The sequence below is a fragment of the Poromitra crassiceps genome (assembly GCF_964638095.1).
Source record: "Poromitra crassiceps genome assembly, chromosome: 4".
Classification (NCBI taxonomy): Eukaryota; Metazoa; Chordata; class Actinopteri; order Beryciformes; family Melamphaidae; genus Poromitra; species Poromitra crassiceps.
Window position 1 is genome coordinate 70,245,458 of NC_139626.1, and position 20,138 is coordinate 70,265,595.

At 42.5% G+C, this 20,138-nt stretch overlaps 1 protein-coding gene across 1 annotated transcript in view; it reads left to right on the top strand.

Annotated features, from left to right (window-relative positions):
• Positions 1–20,138, top strand: part of kcnh1b (potassium voltage-gated channel, subfamily H (eag-related), member 1b) — a gene marked incomplete at its 3' end in the record, with an annotated part of 135,200 nt that overhangs the window by 51,550 nt on the left and 63,512 nt on the right. Inside the window, exons 9-10 of the mRNA XM_083635184.1 lie at positions 643–842; positions 3,949–4,201. Coding sequence (XP_083491310.1) covers positions 643–842; positions 3,949–4,201 — 453 coding nt within the window. The remainder of the gene's footprint in view (positions 1–642; positions 843–3,948; positions 4,202–20,138) is intronic.

Consider the following 20,138-nt stretch of genomic DNA (forward strand, 5'->3'; position numbering starts at 1 on the left):
GCTAATCTGTCGATAGGGCGTTATTATGGATCCCACACCAGAGTCATTGAGATGGTAAGAGTTGCGTCATCTCCATTCATGCGGAGCCGGACGTTTGTGATCCGTAGAATGGATCGGCGGAGGGGCCTAACCCCGCCCCTGACCCTAACTCCAGCATCACTCCCCATATCTAAACCCAACCCCTAAACCCAACCAATCATCACTCCTCATGTCCCCCCAGCCGATCCATTCTAGCATCGACCTGGAAGTATCTGAAGCTACTGTACGTGAGTCATGACAATCAAGCATTTTAGACCTCCGTTGGTGCGTCTCTCTTTTCAATGACTCTGGATCCCACTATGAGTACTATCCAATCAGAGGCAGAGTAGAGCCAGTCTACTATCCAAGAAATGCAGTGGGATCCATAATAACGCGTATATGTGGGAGTCGAGCAGCCATTCGTCTTGAAACATGCTCTCTGCAAGACACATCTGACCACCATGGTGTCTGGTTTAAATAGTAATTAATAAACAGAAGGTATGTTGGGACTGGATACATTTGCATTTATAATTCATATGTGTGCATAAAAAAAGGCTCTACACCTTAATATGTGCTATCTTGTTAATAGAAAACTATAGACATTTCTTTCCTCCTTGTTTGCAGCTCTGCTGTACGCCACCATCTTTGGTAACGTCACCACCATTTTCCAGCAGATGTACGCCAACACCAACCGCTACCATGAGATGCTCAACAGCGTCCGAGACTTCCTCAAACTCTACCAAGTACCCAAGGGCCTGAGCGAACGAGTCATGGACTACATTGTGTCCACCTGGTCTATGTCCAGAGGCATCGACACTGACAAGGTACTGCTAATGCTATTGCCAACACTACTGACCAGGTACCACTAACCGGTAACTGCACTGCACCCTATATACCAGGGTTGAGTGGCCCTCTCTGGCTGCACGTAGGCTTACCCATTGGTAAGATTATATCTATAAATCCATCCTTGATTGAATTCCATCGTACCTCTGTGGTTATATTTCTAGAGCCCACAGTAATGACTGTTAACACTCAACCGATTACTACCAGCTAACTGTCCCACACATGATCTTGGCAAACATGCTTTCATGTATGCTGCACCTACAGCCTGGAACCCACTTCAGAGCAACCTCAAACTGAAGGAACTTGTTCCACTTGGAACTTTCAAAAATCTAATCAGAAATGAAGCAGATTCCTTTCATACTTGCACATGTTTTTTGTTTGTTTTTATGAACGTTGTAATTGCCTTTGCCTTGCATGTTTATGCCTTGGTCTTTGTTTTCAAGGCTTCCCTTGAAAAATAAGTCCTATCAGTATCTCAACGGGACTGATCTGGTTAAATAAAAACAGTCCAGACTAGGTACCGCTAACATTACCGACCACTGTACCACTAACAGCTTACTGAGAAGGACAAGTGGCCAGTGGCCTCTCTTAAAGCAGCTACGAGCAACTTTTTCGATTGTTATTAAACAGTATAAATTTAATATCAATGCATCACATCTTACCTCTAATAGCAGACGAGACCAACGCAGAGTAGTCTCGCTTGAACCCCGAGTGAATCGGCCAGTGTTAGTCTGTCTGTGGCCAGCGAAGATCAGGAAGTGAAATGAAACGGTTTGCAGCAGCCACTTCGGCCATAACCACAAAATAACTTCCAAAAAACCTGTTAGAATATAACGAGAGATGTTCGCGAGAGTATGTGTGGCGTTCACATTGTTTATGCTGCGTTGCTAGGCAGCGCGAACGGGGTAGGCAGGCAGCTGCGTTTCACTTCCAGGTTTCACTTCCGCGTTTCACTTCCGGGTTTAGCCGGTCCGGCGGTAAGAGAGAGAGAGAGAGAGCCCCCTGTTGACGCGAATTTAGACAGACACATATCTAAGGGAGCAATCTCGGATTCACACGGCTTTGGTCTCAGCTACTATTATAGGTAAGATGTGATGCATCAATATTGTAATTATACTGTTTAATAACAATCGAAAAAGTTGCTCGTAGCTGCTTTAAGTGATCTGATGAAGTGATCACATCTATGCTTCAAGTAACAGTATACACTCACCGAGCACTTAGGAACACCTGATCACCTGCTTATTCATACAAATCCAGTCAGCCAATCACGTGGCAGCAGTGTATGTAATGCATAAGACCATGCACATTGCAGATACAGGTCAGCAACTTCAGCTAATGTTCAAATGTGATCAGTGACTTTGACCGGCTGTTGGTGCCAGACAGACAGTTGGTGCTTTGAGTATTTCTGAAACTGCTGATCTCCTGGATTTTCATGCACAACAGCCTCTAGAGTCGACACCTAATGGAAACAAAAATAATCCAGTGGCGGTGGCTCTGTGGAGGAGAATGGGCATCCTGGTTGGAGCTGACAGAAAGTGGACAGCAATTCAGATAACCTCTTTACACCTGTGGTGAGCAGAAAAGTTTCTCAGAATGCAGCACATCCAACCAGGAGGATGGCACTTTGGTAGCCGGTTGACACTGAGCTAGCTGATACCTACCCAGTATTAGTATGGTTTTCCTAATAAAGTGCCCGGTGAGAGTATACCGTAAAGAGTACTGTATTTGAACTGTAGTAAAGTAGACTTACAGTACATGTAGTAGCTGACAGTCTTATCCGGCTCTTAGTGGCTGTTGATGGAAACATGTCGGTGGTACCATGAGCTTCTACTCTCTCCAACCTCTTTAAAGTATACTTTAACTGCTGTTTAAATGCTAGATACCGTATTTGTCTAAATATAAGATTTTCTTCTTCTTCCTGGAAATACATCTGAAAATGGGGCGGCGGCGTCTTGCGTGGTAACTAGTGTCCTCTAGAGAGAGAGAGGCATCAGCGGAGACCAAAATGCGAGACTCATTAGCCAATGAACAGCCAGGAATGGGTCTCGCGCTACTTTTGCATGCTAAAATAAAGCTGATAATGTACAATTTGATTCAAGAAAAAAAAACTTCCAAAGTACAACCCAAACTGTCCATTTTGCTGCAACTCAACAGTGCTGCTTAATCCAGGACCTTACTTCCTGGAACTCTTGAGAGTAAAAAAACTGGTCCATTGGAATGAATGGAGATGTCACAACTCTTCTTACACGGCTCTGGTGGTAACCACAGAAACATTTGCATAATCCTAACTTTTCATTTTTCACCTGTAAATGTGGCAATTTCATCTAAAATATATTGAAAATATGATTTTATTTCATAGAGAAATTTAAAAACAGCTTACCTTGTTATTCAAAGTGATTATTTGCAAATAAAATGATTTTCTCTATCAAGCAAAGATTTGGCCTCCAAAAGAGCCCTCCCTACGCCCCCTTCCCCCCAGAAAAAGAAAGAAAGAAAGAAAGAAAGAAAGAAAGAAAGAAAGAAAGAAAGAAAGAAAGAAAGAAAGAAGGGCAGGCCCGGTTCTACGGGGGTGCAAAAGCATGCATTGCACCCTTATTTTAATTGTCTGCATGCTCAGTTGAAAAGTAAAAAATAAATAAATAAATGCTGCAGCTGCACACTTACTGTTTAAACTTGAATTATATTTGTTGTTTTTCTTTGTTCTTTGATGTGAATTTATGGCTTTTTGGCACCTATATGTAACCTTTTAAGGTTGAGATAATTGTATTATCATTATATGGTCCAAATATTTCAGTAAAGCACTTGAAACACTTGAAATATTCTTGCTTGGGTGCTATCATTCTACTTGAAATGATGGTAAAATGCATTATTTTTAGTAAAATAACATGCACCCCTTCCTATCTAGGATGCATCCCTAGTCATCTTGTTCTGGAACCGGCCCTGAAGAAGGGTATTGAAAAAGGAGGATTGTCTTATAATCAGGGTCGTCTTATATTTGGACCAATACTGGTATTCGCTTTAAAAGAGTCTAAAGTAATCTGAAAAGTTCCCTGAGGTTCCTGATGTCTGGTCTCATCTCGTGTGCAGGTGCTGCAGATCTGTCCTAAGGACATGCGTGCAGACATCTGCGTCCACCTGAACAGGAAGGTGTTCAAAGAGCACCCTGCCTTCAGGCTGGCGAGTGACGGGTGCCTGCGTGCGCTGGCCATGGAGTTCCAGACGGTGCACAGCGCCCCCGGAGACCTGCTCTACCACGCTGGGGAGAGTGTGGACAGCCTCTGCTTCGTGGTGTCCGGCTCCTTAGAGGTCATCCAGGACGACGAGGTGGTGGCCATTTTAGGTGAGATGGTTCGGTCCGAAAATGGGGGTAACGCTAGAGCTTAGGTAGAGTCTTGAGACCTTTTCAGACATGCATTGAACTCCTGAAGATATCCAGACATCACCCGGATGGGGCGTATGTACAGTATGAACACAATTCTCTGTTGTGAGCGCGCAGCCGCATAAATGGATCTTGACAACACAAGCCTCTACTATGTCCATTTTTTCGGGGGTGAAATCAGTTGTGCAATAGTCAATTTTGGTGAGTTGTTTCTATGCAATTCAGTTATATGACATGCAGTACATTCTGTAAAACCCGATCCTCCTCTCCCTCTCTCTTGTCCCCCCTGGCGAGCTCGTTTTGCCCCTTTCCCAATTTTTTTCCTATTTCGTTTTTTCCATGTAAAACCATTGAAAATCAGTTACTTGAGTACCCTGACCTGGTCTATAAATGTTTTTGTCTTTTTTTTTTTTGCTTTTTACATGTTTAATACTGAATGTTGGTGACATTATCTTTGTCTTACCTGTTGGCACAGGAAAATATTTGAAAACATACAGAAATACCCATTGTAATAGGTGAGCACATCAATAAACTGTGTCATATATTTATTTAGGTGGATTTTTTTTTTATGGCACAAGGGTTTTCTGGTGTATTACCCCCCCCCCCCCCCCCCCCCCCCCCCCCTTGAAAACTGCCGCGCTTAATATTGTTTGGCCCGCGACTCTTTATATTTTTCTGTATGCGGCCCACAACCAAAAAAGTTTGGCCACCCCTGCTCTAACCTCTAAAAATATTCATGTTTAGCCTACAGAAATCAGTTACATTAATGAAGGCTACTTTTTGCTAAACATGACCAACAGCAGTAAAAACAATAAGCTAGTATAGCCTGTTCTATTTTTGTCACATCCCGCATGTGCCAGATTACATGAATGTGGGTCTGTTCACAGCCGTACCGGAGCCGCACCGCATCTGTTCCGGAGCTGGTGGACATTAGCCCTTACACTATGGAAATTATCCCTGTCAGAGAATCCTTTGTTGTTTAAGGATTTATTTCCATAAACTGAGTTTAATTATAGCATCCTAAATAATCTACATTATCATGAAAAACAGTATTGATATCGAGAAAAATCCTTATTATTATCATGATATTGATTTCAACCATATCACTGCAGCCCAATTTTTGGTTATAGCCCCCCTCGACAAAAACGCATCAGCCGCCCCTGGATTTAAACCATTAGTCAATTGCTAGAAAGACCATCTCAAATGTGCTAAACAAACAACATAATTGGTAGAATATATAAGGAGATCTGTTCAGGCAGAATTAATCACATACAGGTAAGTGTCTACAGCTTACATGTAGCCTATGTCCTTAATGCGCACTTCGGGTATCAGTCTGGTTTTCACAATGGCAGGAAAAAACATTGCTCGTTAAGGAGCTTGATCTGCATGCTATGAACATCTCTCTCTCCCCCTCTCTTTTCTCTCTTCCCCAAACTCGCTCTCTCCTCTCTCCTTCCCTCTCTCTCTCCCTGTCTCTCTCAAATTTGGCTAGAAGCCAAGGTATGCCATGCCAAATTGATGCCAATGGTGACAGGTCATCTCCTGTCTCTCCCATTGTTCTGTTTCCCATTGTTCTATTTCCCATTGTTCCCTGTCTCTCTCCACTTTCACCTCTCAAATAAAGGCCAACATGAAAAGGATAGAAATATTAGATAGAGCTGCACGATACTGACAATCATATTGTGATTATTCTTTGCTGAAAATTGCAATTGCAGTATACATTGTAAATTGCAATACATGTATACAGCCCCAATATTATAGATTTTTCAGCAAATGAAAAGCTTTTTAATGATAAACTTTGCTTTGCTGTTTGCATACATTGATTTATTTTTATTTTTTCAATGTGCAATTTAATTTAATTAATTAATTAAAATAATTAATTAATTTTATTAATTTTTATAATTCAATTTTAGATCAGAAATTTGACACAAGATAGATAGATAGATAGATAGTGTTATAGAATAGAAATGTACAGTCAAAAGGTAAACAGCAAACCACTTGAAGAAAACCACTTGTGATCAAAAGATGGAGCCAAGAGTCAGAAGTCGTCTTAAATTATGTATTAACATAGATCTTGGCCAAGAGATGCACTCCTCCTTTTTTCCTGCTCTCTCCTCCCCCACATTCCCCCCGCTCTCCCCCCCTGCTCCCTCCCCACCTCCTCCCTTTCCCTGCTCTCCCCTCCCTCACATTCCCATGTCCCCTCCCCATCGCCTCCCTTCCCTGTTCTCTCCTCCTTCACATTCCATCCCCCTTTTCTCCCTTTCTCTCTGCCTTTCTCTATCATATGATTGTTCAATCTTGTTATTATTACTACTTTAATTGCTACTGTTGTGTCAGCTAGATTTAGCTAGACATATTTTCTGTGAAGTCATCTGAGACATGCTTGTGAATTAGGGCTATACAAATAAACTTGACTTGCAGGCCCGTATCTAGCCTGCTACATTAGGGGGGGCTGGTAGGGGGCAACTTTGGCGGTAGGTTGCCAGAGGTTGTGGGTTTGGGGATGGGGATTCAATTGCATTATACCATGGTCTGGGTGAATACTCGATTCTGATTGGCTGCAGGGTGTACATTAAAAAGTGATAATGTACACCTAGTAAACTAGTTCAGTCAAATGGTCTGTTCACCATTCATATCAATGCACCATAGTTTCAACAGTGGTATCAAGAGAGCTGTTTGAGCTCTATACCCCCGTTAAGGGTTAATATGGCACTTTTGTAAGTTGAGAAAAAAAATGAGTCGGTCAAAGTAAGTATTTAAATCACCCCTGTGTGCTCAGTTTATCAAAAATAACTCTTATTTACAATTTAGATTTTTGTTTCGGAGATTTCCCTCCTGACAGAATCTTCATTGCGAGCAGAGCGATCTATAATGGAGAGTTCCGACATCTCCATTCACTCCAATGGACCCGTTTTTTACCTCACAAAAGTTACAAGAAGTAAGGTCCTGGATTAAGCAGGGCTATGAAGTTACAGCAAAATGGACCCTTTGTGATGTACTTTGTTATTTATGCCTCCAAATGTAGCGCAAGCCCAATACGTATGTAACATACAAAATAAAGCAAGCGCCCAAACGGCAAACGGTAATGTCTTCATTTAATGTAGAGCGCAAAACACCCGCATTCCTGTGATAAAGTTAATGTTTGTGTCGGCTTTAAAACGGAGGCGCTGCCTGGTTCCCTGTTGCCAGGAAGGTGGGAGGGACTATTTTATTTCGCGGAAGACTTTGACTTATGGATAACAGCCATTTAAACAGCCATTTACATAGCTTTATTTATTACACATGGAAATATAAATGACTGGTCTTGTTTTGTTGGCAAGTGAGTCGTGACCATGGTATAAGCGGGTTAATGCCCTTCGAGGTGTACATTATCACTTTTTAAGGGACTTCACTGAAGCAACCGGTCCTCAGCTGTGCCTCGGTGCGGTTCTCGCTTCAGCGTCGTCCCTTAAAAAGTGATAATGTACACGTCGTCGGGCATTAACCCTTACTTATATTCAGTGGCGCTGGAAGTACTTTTAGGTAGGGGGTGCTGTAAGGAATGGACTCTCGGTGCTGCCTGCAAGGGCAGCGGCGAAGAAAATTGTACGTTTTTGGGACTTTCATCCAAGAATATTTAATTTTAAATTAACATTAGGATTATACTGTTGTGATGTCATTATTCAGTATCTTCTCCTTTTCTCACTCACTTTCATGTAAGCACCTGCTCTCGCTTTAGTTGTTTTACACTACAACAGACAGCAACACGGGCATAAACACTGAACTTATTATTATTATTATGGAAAACCAGATTATGATGAAAATCAAACACTTTTGAAGAGAGAGCGTATTAAATAAGATTAGAGCTGGGAAGCACAAACTGTTTTTTAATGCATTTTGTTGCTGTTATAAACACAAGACAGCCAAATCCAACAATTTCAAAAATCCCATCTCTTGCCACCAGCACCCTCAGCACCCACCTTCCAGCTCCCTTCATTATATTCTAATTGATAAAGAATGATTTGAAGCAAGGTGTAGAAGCCATTTCCAGAGTTACAGTAAGTGTAATTGGGGACACCAATTGTTCCAGTAGGAGTCACCATTCTGTTTTGGGTCACCAAACTGTAAGTAGGAACTTTCACTCAGGTGACAGGCCAATGTTTACATTATTATTGTCAAAACTATTCGCAAACTATGTACAAACTAACTATTACAAAACTATTGCTATATTTCCAAGACGTTTAGTCTTATTCAAACTCAAACTGAAAAGTGACAAAGAAAACTACTTTGAAAGCAGATTGACTTGCGCGCCCGGCATGGTTTTGCGCAGCCACGACTTGGAGCCTTGCCGCCGCCGTGCGGCGACAGCGAGACTGTGCATACTCGAACGTAACTTGTCCAAAACACGTCCAAAACGTTATCATGTCGTTTACCAAGAACTTGCAATCATGTCGGTGGGGGAACATTTTATTGTCCCTACATTTCAAAACTCATTCCGGTGAGCCTGCAGAACGCTTTGCTAGATGAGGGACAAGCACGTTACACAAGCTCATTCCTCACAACAAAGGGTTGACGGCGCTAGACGGCGGCCTATGCCGAGCTGCGCCGATAGGACGCCCAGCTGCGGCGACCCCCTCGGCGCAGGTAGCGCCGGTGATTTTGCTCGAGCATAATTTGCGCTCAGTCTGGGCAGCGGAGGGCGACAGTCAAGTCTGTCACAGCTCTGTGTTTCTCGTTCTCAATACATGAGTCAAGAGGACTTTGGAAGCGGGCTGAAGCTCAGTGCCCACCCAATCAGAAGCTAGAATTGCTACTGCTACTATTGCTAACTTTTGATTGGGTGGGCAAGACTCATGTCTGGGTGGGCATTGCCCACCTCTGCCCATAGCTATAATCGGCCCTGGATATATATAGATAGATATACACTGTAGATAGATAGATAGATAGATAGATGGATAGATAGATGATAGATAGATAGATAGATAGATAGATAGATAGATAGATAGATAGATGGATATATATATAGATAGATAGATAGATAGATAGATAGATCGATCGATCGATAGATAGATAGATAGATAGATAGATAGATCGATAGATAGATTATGAAGCTCTCTACACATTGTTTAGCCATGTGGCTTTAGAAAGGCTCATAGCCCAATTGTCTCAAGAAAGTCCAATGAATATTGTAATTTGGTGCACTGCATGTGCATAAATCCTATAGAGAAAATAATTTACTTTGTCATGATTATGCTTTCACATCTACTGCATGCTCAACTAGATTTTGTTTTCCAAGATACATTTTCTCCAACTTCATTTCTGAACGAATATTTGGGGAAAACTGCTGGTATTTGTAATCATTTAGCCCAGCTTCCACCTACTACTTAAGTCCCCTAGTATCCTCTATAAAGTGCCATCAGTTTGTTTAATGTTGCTCACTCAGTCATTTTGATAGAGAGGGTGTCTTTGTTCAAATGATGGAGATTTCCTTTTAGAAACAAACTGTTTGGTTCTGCAGAACCTTCTGGATCTTGTCCGGTCCGACTGCTCGTCAACGCTCACACTCGCAGCCCCTTCACGAGGGACAGAGATGAAACGGCAAAATGTACTTCTGCTGATTTATTCTTTTTAAAAGTACAGTGGAGACCTGGAAATCTATGCTCAGAGATGGGAAAAGTACACACATTCTTTACTTAAGTAGAAGTACAGTTACTTGTGTAAAAAGAAGTAAAAGTAGAAGTACTAATTCAACTTGCTTGTAAAAGTAATCAAGCACAGATCATCCCACCTCAGTCGGCACGCGCCTGCCCTCACTCTCATTCCGCCATGGGATTTGTTCGACCCTCTGACTCGCCTGTTGCAGCCTGGTACAGTCACGGACGGCGTCTCAGTCAAGACTCTTAGTCAATGCCGCCCTCTAGAGGTCATGTGATGAAGCACATCGCAGTTCCCTCCTTCCTGTTCCACATGACTCACCTGACATTGCCCTGTGTATCCACGCTGCAAGCTATGCTGGCATCATAAGTACAGGCTCTGAAATGTAATAAAGTATCAACGTAAAAAGTATTTCTACCGGCTGTTTCTGTGCAAAGCTAAGTGAAACTCATGTCATATTACTATAATTTGAAGACTATTAAACTTAAAAGATCCCCTCCAAAGATGTTTTAAGACTCATAAAGACTATACTTGGATTAATAATTTCTGTGATATGATTTTTCCGTGGGGGAAAGGTGTACATAATGTGTGAAAGCTGGGAGAGCGTGAGACGAGAGAGACTAACAAAATGTCAGGGGTAGAAAATACAGATATTTGTGTTATAGGGGAGTAAAAGTAAAAAGTTGTCAGAAAAATAAATAATCAATAACAGATACCTGAAAATTAAGTAACAGTAACAAAGTATTTGTACTTAGTCTCTGTCTATGTTGCTGATGCCAGCTTCCTCAGCAGAAGAAACACTCCACCCATCTACAAATCAAAACCCACTTCTTCCTTTTAAAATCTTAGTTAAAATTGGCTAAGTGGGCGGTGTCTGTCTGGGTGGTGTCAGTCACAAAAGTGATGGAAGTGACATCATCAGTGAGGTGGGTAGCGGCGTATAAGTGGGCGGTGTCTGTCTGTCTGTTACTGTCTGTGTTCATTTTTGCTACCCCTGCTTTAATTCCCACAGCAAACAGCATCAAGTTCATGTAAAAAAAAGTTTTAGAGTAAAATGCATTTGACACAAACATTAAAGCAAAGTTGATTTACTCTTCAGTAGAACACAAACTCAATCTGAAGACTTGTTTTTTAAAATATGCTCCCAGTCGCAGACATAGGGGATTTTTTTAGATACAGTAGTACACAGGGTTCCCACATCTTCTTAAACATCAAATTCAAGGACTTTCAATGACCCAAATTCACCAACTTTCAAGGATTTCAAGGTCCCGTGGGAATCCTGATAAAAAAATAAAAATAAAAAAGCATGTTAAACAACAATAGTTAACTTTAGCACTTGTCAAATTAAGTCTGAACAGTGCGAGTGTCTCAGGGCCAGGCAGATATAGCAGCAGGGTTGTAGGGAGGCAAGGAGGCTACATTGCGTGCGCACACAACTTGCGTGCATATACATTTTAGAACAAATAAAAACCATCAAATAAAAGTATTCCCTTCAAGTATTAAATACTTAAAATTTATGTTGAGACTCTACTCTCCGTGCGCTGCAGTATACACCCCACCACAGGCAAACACCACTAACGCACTCAGAGAGCTGCACCGCGTGATCAGCGCACAGGAGGCCAAACAGCCTGAAACAGTGCTAATAGTGGCGGGCGACTTCAACAGGGTTAACCTGAAAAGGAGAATGCCCACCCTTCATCAGCACATCCACTTCAACACACGAGGCAAAAACATACTGGATCAATGCTATACAAACATCCCCCATTGTTACAAGGCGACACCCCGACCCCCTTTCGGCAAATCGGACCACGCCTCCATCTTCCTCGTTCCCAGGCACAAACAAAAACTCAAGCGACACGCCCCGGCCCTCCGAACCGCCCACTGCTGGTCAGACCAATCAGACGACATCCTGAGAGACTGCTTTGACCAAGTGGCATGGAAGGAGTTCAACACAGGAGGCTTGGAAGAATATGCAGAAACGGTGTCATGCTTCATAAAAAAATGCACCGAGGACATAGTCCCAACTAAAAATGGTAAAAATAATGCCAAATCAGAAACCCTGGATCAACAGTGATGTTCGGGCTGCCCTTCACGCCAGGACCACCACCTTCAAGTCCGGAACGCCTGAAGAATACAAGCAGACATGATACGCCCTCCGAGTCTCAATCAAAAAAGCACGGAGAGAATACGGAAAGCAGCTGGAGTCCAAACTGGACACTAACAACCCCAGACATCTGTGGAGTGGACTCCATGCTGCTACAGACTTCAAAGGGGAAAAACAACAAAACCCAAACATAACACCCATCCTGCCGGACGAACTCAACGCGTTCTACGCAAGGTTTGACCCCTCTGCCAAAGCCCCCCCCCCCCCCCACCTCCCACCCTCCTCTTCTCCCCCTCCCCACCACCTCTCCTCCCCACCACCCCTCCTCCTCTCCTACCCCCCACCACCCCTCCTGCTCTCCTCCCCCCCACCACCTCGCCCCCACCTCTCCCCCCCACCACCCCTCCTCCTCTCCTCCCCCCCACCCCTCATCACCCCCCCCCCCCCATTCCCACCTAACCACCAACCCCCCCTACCTCCCACCCCCCACATATCCAGACCGCCCTCTCACCATCACTGAGGATGAGGTGCGCCGGTCGTTCTTGCGTATCAACCCGCGCAAGGCGGCTGGCCCGGATGGCATCCCCGAACGTGTCCTCAAGGCCTGTGCCCACCAGCTGGCAGGCGTATTCACAGACATTTTCAACCAGTCCCTCTCCCTCCGACAAGTTCCCTCCTGCTTCAAATCAGCAACAATCATCCCCATTCCCAAACAGCAGAAAGTGGCCAGCCTCAACGACTGGTGCCCTATAGCCCTCACGCCCATAGCCAGCAAGTGTCTTCGAAAAGCTGGTCGTATCACAGATCCGTCCCACACTCCCCCCGGACCACGACCCGCTCCAATTTGCATACCGCCCCAACAGGAGCACAGCGGATGCAGTAGCACACGTACTCCACACCGCCCTCTCGCACCTGGAGGGGAAGGACACCTATCATGTGAGAATGCTGTTCGTGGACTACAGCTCAGCATTCAACACCATAGTACCCTCCAGGCTGGTAAGTAAGCTCAAGGATCTGGGACTAAACACAGCAATGTGTGACTGGATCCTGGACTTTCTGACAGACCGCCGCTAGGTGGTGAGAGTGGGCAACCTCACCTCCTCCCCACTGACCATCAGCATAGGAGCGCCCCAGGGATGCGTCTCCAGCCCCTTCTGGTACGACCTCTACACCCATGACTGCGTGGCGACTCAAATCTCGAACACCATCGTGAAGTTTGCAGACGACACAGCGGTCATGGGGCTGATCTCCAGGAGCAACGAGACGGCCTACAGAAAGGAGGTGGAGGCCCTGGAACAATGGTGCCAGGACAACCACCTCTCTCTAAACGTCTCCAAGACCAAGAGATCATTGTAGACTACAGAAAGGGAGGGGCGCACACCCCCCAATCACCATCAATGGCTGATGGAAAGGATTTCTCTGTACCTCGTTCAACCTAGCTAAAAAGTGCCCACTCCAATCAGAAGGTGTGACATATGTTAATACCTTTCCAGTGTGTCCAATCATTCCAGATATATGAAAAATCAATACAACAAGCAATTCTGATATTTAGAACATTATTTTATATAGAGGATTTAGCATATTCAGTACAAAGACAGGTCAAGTATTTATATTACCCATTCAGAGATCTCTGAGGTGGATTTTCCAGTGGTCTCTCCCTCACAGCAAAATATGTAGCAGGTCAAAAGAAGACCCCTGCAAACCGACCCCTCCCTTATCTTTTGCGTGGCCTTTTAAACTGCATCTTCTTGGGGCGTCTCTCCCCGCAGGTTTCCTCCTCCATCTGGGGACATCCTTCCCTGCTTGGGCTGTCATTGGTCTGTCATATGATCTCTCCCTTCTGTCACTCCTATTTGGCAGGCGTGTTTTTCTCCCCCTCTTGTCCACATCCTGTGACCTGGCTTCCACTGGAGGTCACATACTAACCCTCCCTTGAAATAGTTATCTATTGGTTCCTATCTACCAAAGCAACTGTCAATATATTTACTTTAAATTCCTATTTTGATTCTTATAATTTGGGTCAGCTAATTTAGCTATTTAGCTATTAAAGTCCTAGTTTAGAACATTATGTAAGGTTATTGTTAGACTTGATAAACTTAAACTATATTCTGGATAAGATCAAATTCAGCTAAATCATGGGTTAATCCCAGTCTGAACTGGATTTAAAACATCTTACAGTTCAGACTTACTGTCTCTCGGTCTGTAACCACCCAAAGGGTGTAACCAGAGTGAGAGCGTATTCTTCAATCAAAACAGAGAAAAACTCACCCTGATTAACCCGGATGAGAAACTCTTATCAATTACCACTTATTAACTAATTCGACTATACCTTTAGTTCCCATTCTATAATTACAATAATATAATAGGCTATTATTTATCTAAATATGATAGCACTCTCCTTGTGTATCAAGTGGGACAAATTGAAGTTGATCAACACACAACATCAGCCATCAGACTCCTCTCATTGGTGCTGTGTACTTGAGCATGTCTTCTCTTCTCTGTGGAAAAATCAGCGCATCTAATGTATGCTCTTAAACTTTATTTCATATCAGATATCAAAACCAGTCAGTCAATCAGTAAGATATATATGCACCATATGCATCAATATACATACAACACTGTGATGCTTCTCACAGAAACCCCTCCTCTGGGGGCTTTGTGGAATGTGTCTCCTAGAGAAAAGCCATAAACTCTGTGTTGTTTTCCAGTCCCTATCCCAAAGTGACTAAGTGACTGAGCAGAGACATTAAAAGAATGTCCTTTTGTCAGCCGATCTCCGTGACCTCTGCCCCGACCATATCCTAAATGACCGTCCTTGTGCAGCTTATCCACCCGGCCATCCGAGACCCTGTGTAATGTTCTCCAGACCTTCCTTAAACAAGGCTTAAAACAACAGCTTGTCACACACAAAACATTGTTCAATTTCCACTAAACCCTCTACTGGTTAATCCCCAAGGCCAGCACGTCTCCTAATGGAAATGAAGAAAGTTCATCATTACACAAACTCAGCCGCTCCTCCGATGACCTAAAACAGAACATTTAAACATAATTAAAGATATATTTGAATTAACAAATGACAAGATCATCTCTGTAATTGCATATTTTCATATCAGCATGTAGGGCCGCCATGCTGAAGTATCTGCCTCTTGTTGAGTCCAACCTGGGCCTATGGAGAAATGTTTGATCAAAATACCATAGATTTGGGAGAGAAATCTATCAATCCCCCTTTCACACCTATTCTATAGGTGTGAACTTTACTCCATTATTTCGTCCCAATGCGGCACCGGACGGTCCAATTACTTCTCCTGAAACATAGCATATTATAGCACTGTGATTTGAGTTATCTTAAACATATTCTTCAACTTGGCTCTTCATCTTTGCTCCTTATTGAATCTAACATAACCCCCAGTTGAAACCCCCCTAACGACAACATTCAGTTCATTTAGTAGCATAACTGTTCCCATATCTTTCCTGGAACCCACTTAGACAACATTAAACCTCAGCACAAACACAACTTAACCCCATTAGTGCATCTAATCATTTCCAAATTCGTCATATTTTGGTTGCCCCCTTGTCCCAATTTGCACCCAAATAAGTGCATAAGACTATTTGCTTAGATCGCACTATGCAAAAATGAAACCCACATACTCAAGATTGGACCTGTGCTGCAAACATTTGATTTCACAATGTGCCTGTATTTTAGACAAAATTATTTCTTCTATTTTTATTAGTACAACAAGTACGCACGTACGGCAGATAATGTTTGAGATACTCTGTGAGTATATATCCAATTGTTTACTTTATAATTTGATTGCAATGAATCCTCATAAACAAGATGACTCCTGAGTGAACATTCATAGCTTACAGAGTGACAATGTACTGACCTTGTAAACTTGTGGCAATAAACAATGGGGCGGAGGGTAACCCCAGAAGGTGCTGTGAGTGGGGGAGGGGCGGGCTAGACCCCTGGCAGTTCACTTGAGTAATTTTGGGGATGGCATAACCCCACTAGGTAAAACAGTGAGGGCCAACATTGTTCACAAATACTCCAAACGCAAACTCAAGACTGTCTGTCCTCAGAGGGCATTGACTTATTTATAAATACTTTTAAAAACCTCTCCAGCGTACTTTAAGTATAAATTTAACTATGTGTAGCTTTTCTCAAACGGAAAAATGATAGTGTATCTTACCTGGGTCTGAGCTAGTTCTTCTATAGGGACGACAGAGAGAATTTTCAAGTTAATCAACAAACCCTTCATTTATGCAAAGTTGTCAACTAAACAAACTCATTATATAACTATTGTTCCTTTATGTGTCACTGCAAACTTTCTATTCAGTACGTATTACTATATAATGATGTGCAGTATTCAGTGTTCCCCACTTCTGTACTTCCAGTCCAATCTATTTTATTTTTCATAATTTATTATATCTGAGTCAGTGTGTTTTTTGCTGAGATTTAACCTTCCATCTGGGTCCATTCTATATTCTACGCATTCATTCACCATGCATTCCACAATGTATGGGGACCCCCCTTTGGTCTAAATTAATCAAACAACTATCAATAATCATCAGATCAATTGACACCTCAAACGAATAATCATTAATGAACCCTCTCCGCCAATCGATCCACACTGAAACTCCAGTAGGCTACCCCTACCACAAATGATGTCATCAAGAATGTTCCAAAACTGAACAGACATCGTTTCACATATCACAACCACACCGACAAAACACAGCACCATTTCGCCAATCTAAATATTATAATCAATGCTTTCATTCTCTATAAAAACAATGAACGTTCACGCCCCATACTATCAGCATTGTATTCCCAACCATCCACATAAAATCCCACATTACACAAACTTCATCACTCATACAGTAACATAAAATCCTATCTATCTCAAATTATCACACTCAAATCAACTCAAACATGGAACTTATAGCCTACATAATCAGCCACTTAGAGCAGCCTCCTGGTGTAATGCCTTGCAGCCTATAGGCTACTACCCGAGCAGCCCCCCTTGGATCAAACTGTACATTACCAAAGTAACGCGAGACACACTCAATCACAAACATACATACGGTACATACATGCTCTCCCCTTTTCGCGCACACAGACACATTACTCCATTCTCCTATCCGCACAGGCATAGAGACACACACATTCACCTCAAACAACACAGCGCCTCAAACCCCCCTCCCAAGAACAACAAACATAGCGTTTTTCCAAGCGGTCCACATCCAGACCTAGACGCCGTTCCATCCGGACCGAGCCCTATAACCAACAAATCATTAAATAGTTACATTTTCACGGAGCGTCTTCATTCTAACCGGCACAGGCTTTTCTAGCCTTTACGGTACTACAGGTTTATCTGTCAGGAAGCTCACAGACCAATGCATACACTGTATCTCACCATACGTGATGCTGCTCAGCCAATCTACAAGTGAATCGATTCTGCCTGCTACTGCTTTACAGAGTTAACACATAGACGGACGGAGGAGAGGCAAAACTCAGAGAAATGCGAAAAGTGTGATGTGATCCTGATCATCTGTCTACATGGAAGCGCCACACATGAGCAAACACACACACACTCAAATCCAGACTGAGGGCACACACTGCCCATCGAGATGCGAAGTTTGCACTGCGAGCGACCAACAGATAAAAGACAACCAAACAGACAGACAGACAGACTGACGGACAGACAAAAACTAAATAAAGGTTGTCGATGTCTGTTTTGATTTAACAGTCAATCGTTTACTACATACAGACATTGTTCCATTAGGCTACTATGGAACCGCACACTTCACAGGTTCAAACCCGAGCGCTTTACCAACTGAGCTATATTTCTTTGAATGCGTAAAGAGCCGGTCATGCTTATATAATCTACCCCGTCTCACGCATACATCATGTCTACTAGTTGGGAGGACATATTATGTGACGCCTATTATATCTATTCGCATAATCCATAGGCCATAGGCCATTAATCCCATTCCATATCTTTACCCTCTAACGAATCCACCACTCTCTTAAAAGATCCATTTATATTTCTAAATAAATCTAACGTTAAAAGCATACGCTATTATTTTGAACTGTCGCGCGACCTTACGCCAATTTGACGGCAAAATAACTCATAGGCTATCTACAATTCTCCGCTCTGCTGCCCAACTCCGCCAGACAGACTCACAGGTTTCTCCTGTATGGACGCCAGAGCCCACTCACCGCGGCCATTTGCCTGCACCCGGACCCTTGGTTAGAAGCTGCGCGCATCAACTTGTGGTCTATTTTTCCACAAACAGTTTTTTCATAAGCGTCAAAATACTGTTGATTCTATTTATATACTATACTCTTACATATTACCGTTCCACTGTGACAGGCGTCCCTGCACAGTGAATTTAAAAATCATTTACATTCATTCTCTTCTTCTCAAACTTACAGCAAAGTTATGGATCATAAAGCAGTATAACACAAAAATACAAAGGAATACTAACCCAAAATGACCTAATCTTGCATTAAATTCACCTTGTTGTTTGAATTTATAGCATAAACCTTTGTGTCTAATTTACATAGCAACATAAATTGGAAGAATCTAAAATTCAACTCAAAATATGGATATTAATATTACTATTATTAGACAATTCAGTGTTATTTCTTCCCCATTTTATATAATCTTTTATGATCTTAGTTAGCTGATTTTTTCACAATTCATATTATACCAAAACCTTCAAGATATATTACAATAAAATGCAAAAACCTGAGCATTAATGCTCTCTGTACAAAACGGACTCCCCCAGAACACGCCGGTTCTGTATAAATATCACATTTTGCTATGGTCTTGGAAAATTAGTATTATCATAATAATAATGTACTATTCGCCTCACATGCATTCGGTCTGACAATGGTCTTGAGATTAATCACTTCTCTCACACGTGCTCGGTCATGGGCAATGGTCTTGGGGTTAATTACGACCCTCACACGCGCTCGGTCACTTTACAAATCTTTCCAAAATATCAAAACACGTGTCTGACCAGCTTTGTACAGGTTCCTAAATTTGATTGATAAATTACAGCATTTGTGGAATCCAGTTAGTGTAACAATAATTTAGAATAGCCAATGCAGATATTTTTATGAAAAAGGTAATCCGTAAACCCTTTATTGATATTTTCCCGGGATGTTAAGCCACTGTTTTCCTGAAATGCTTGATCAGAATGCTTGCTTTTTTCTCTGGATTCTAAGCACGTCGGGGTCACCATTTGATGGAAAGGATTTCTCTGTACCTCGTTCAACCTAGCTAAAAAGTGCCCACTCCAATCAGAAGGTGTGACATATGTTAATACCTTTCCAGTGTGTCCAATCATTCCAGATATATGAAAAATCAATACAACAAGCAATTCTGATATTTAGAACATTATTTTATATAGAGGATTTAGCATATTCAGTACAAAGACAGGTCAAGTATTTATATTACCCATTCAGAGATCTCTGAGGTGGATTTTCCAGTGGTCTCTCCCTCACAGCAAAATATGTAGCAGGTCAAAAGAAGACCCCTGCAAACCGACCCCTCCCTTATCTTTTGCGTGGCCTTTTAAACTGCATCTTCTTGGGGCGTCTCTCCCCGCAGGTTTCCTCCTCCATCTGGGGACATCCTTCCCTGCTTGGGCTGTCATTGGTCTGTCATATGATCTCTCCCTTCTGTCACTCCTATTTGGCAGGCGTGTTTTTCTCCCCCTCTTGTCCACATCCTGTGACCTGGCTTCCACTGGAGGTCACATACTAACCCTCCCTTGAAATAGTTATCTATTGGTTCCTATCTACCAAAGCAACTGTCAATATATTTACTTTAAATTCCTATTTTGATTCTTATAATTTGGGTCAGCTAATTTAGCTATTTAGCTATTAAAGTCCTAGTTTAGAACATTATGTAAGGTTATTGTTAGACTTGATAAACTTAAACTATATTCTGGATAAGATCAAATTCAGCTAAATCATGGGTTAATCCCAGTCTGAACTGGATTTAAAACATCTTACAGTTCAGACTTACTGTCTCTCGGTCTGTAACCACCCAAAGGGTGTAACCAGAGTGAGAGCGTATTCTTCAATCAAAACAGAGAAAAACTCACCCTGATTAACCCGGATGAGAAACTCTTATCAATTACCAC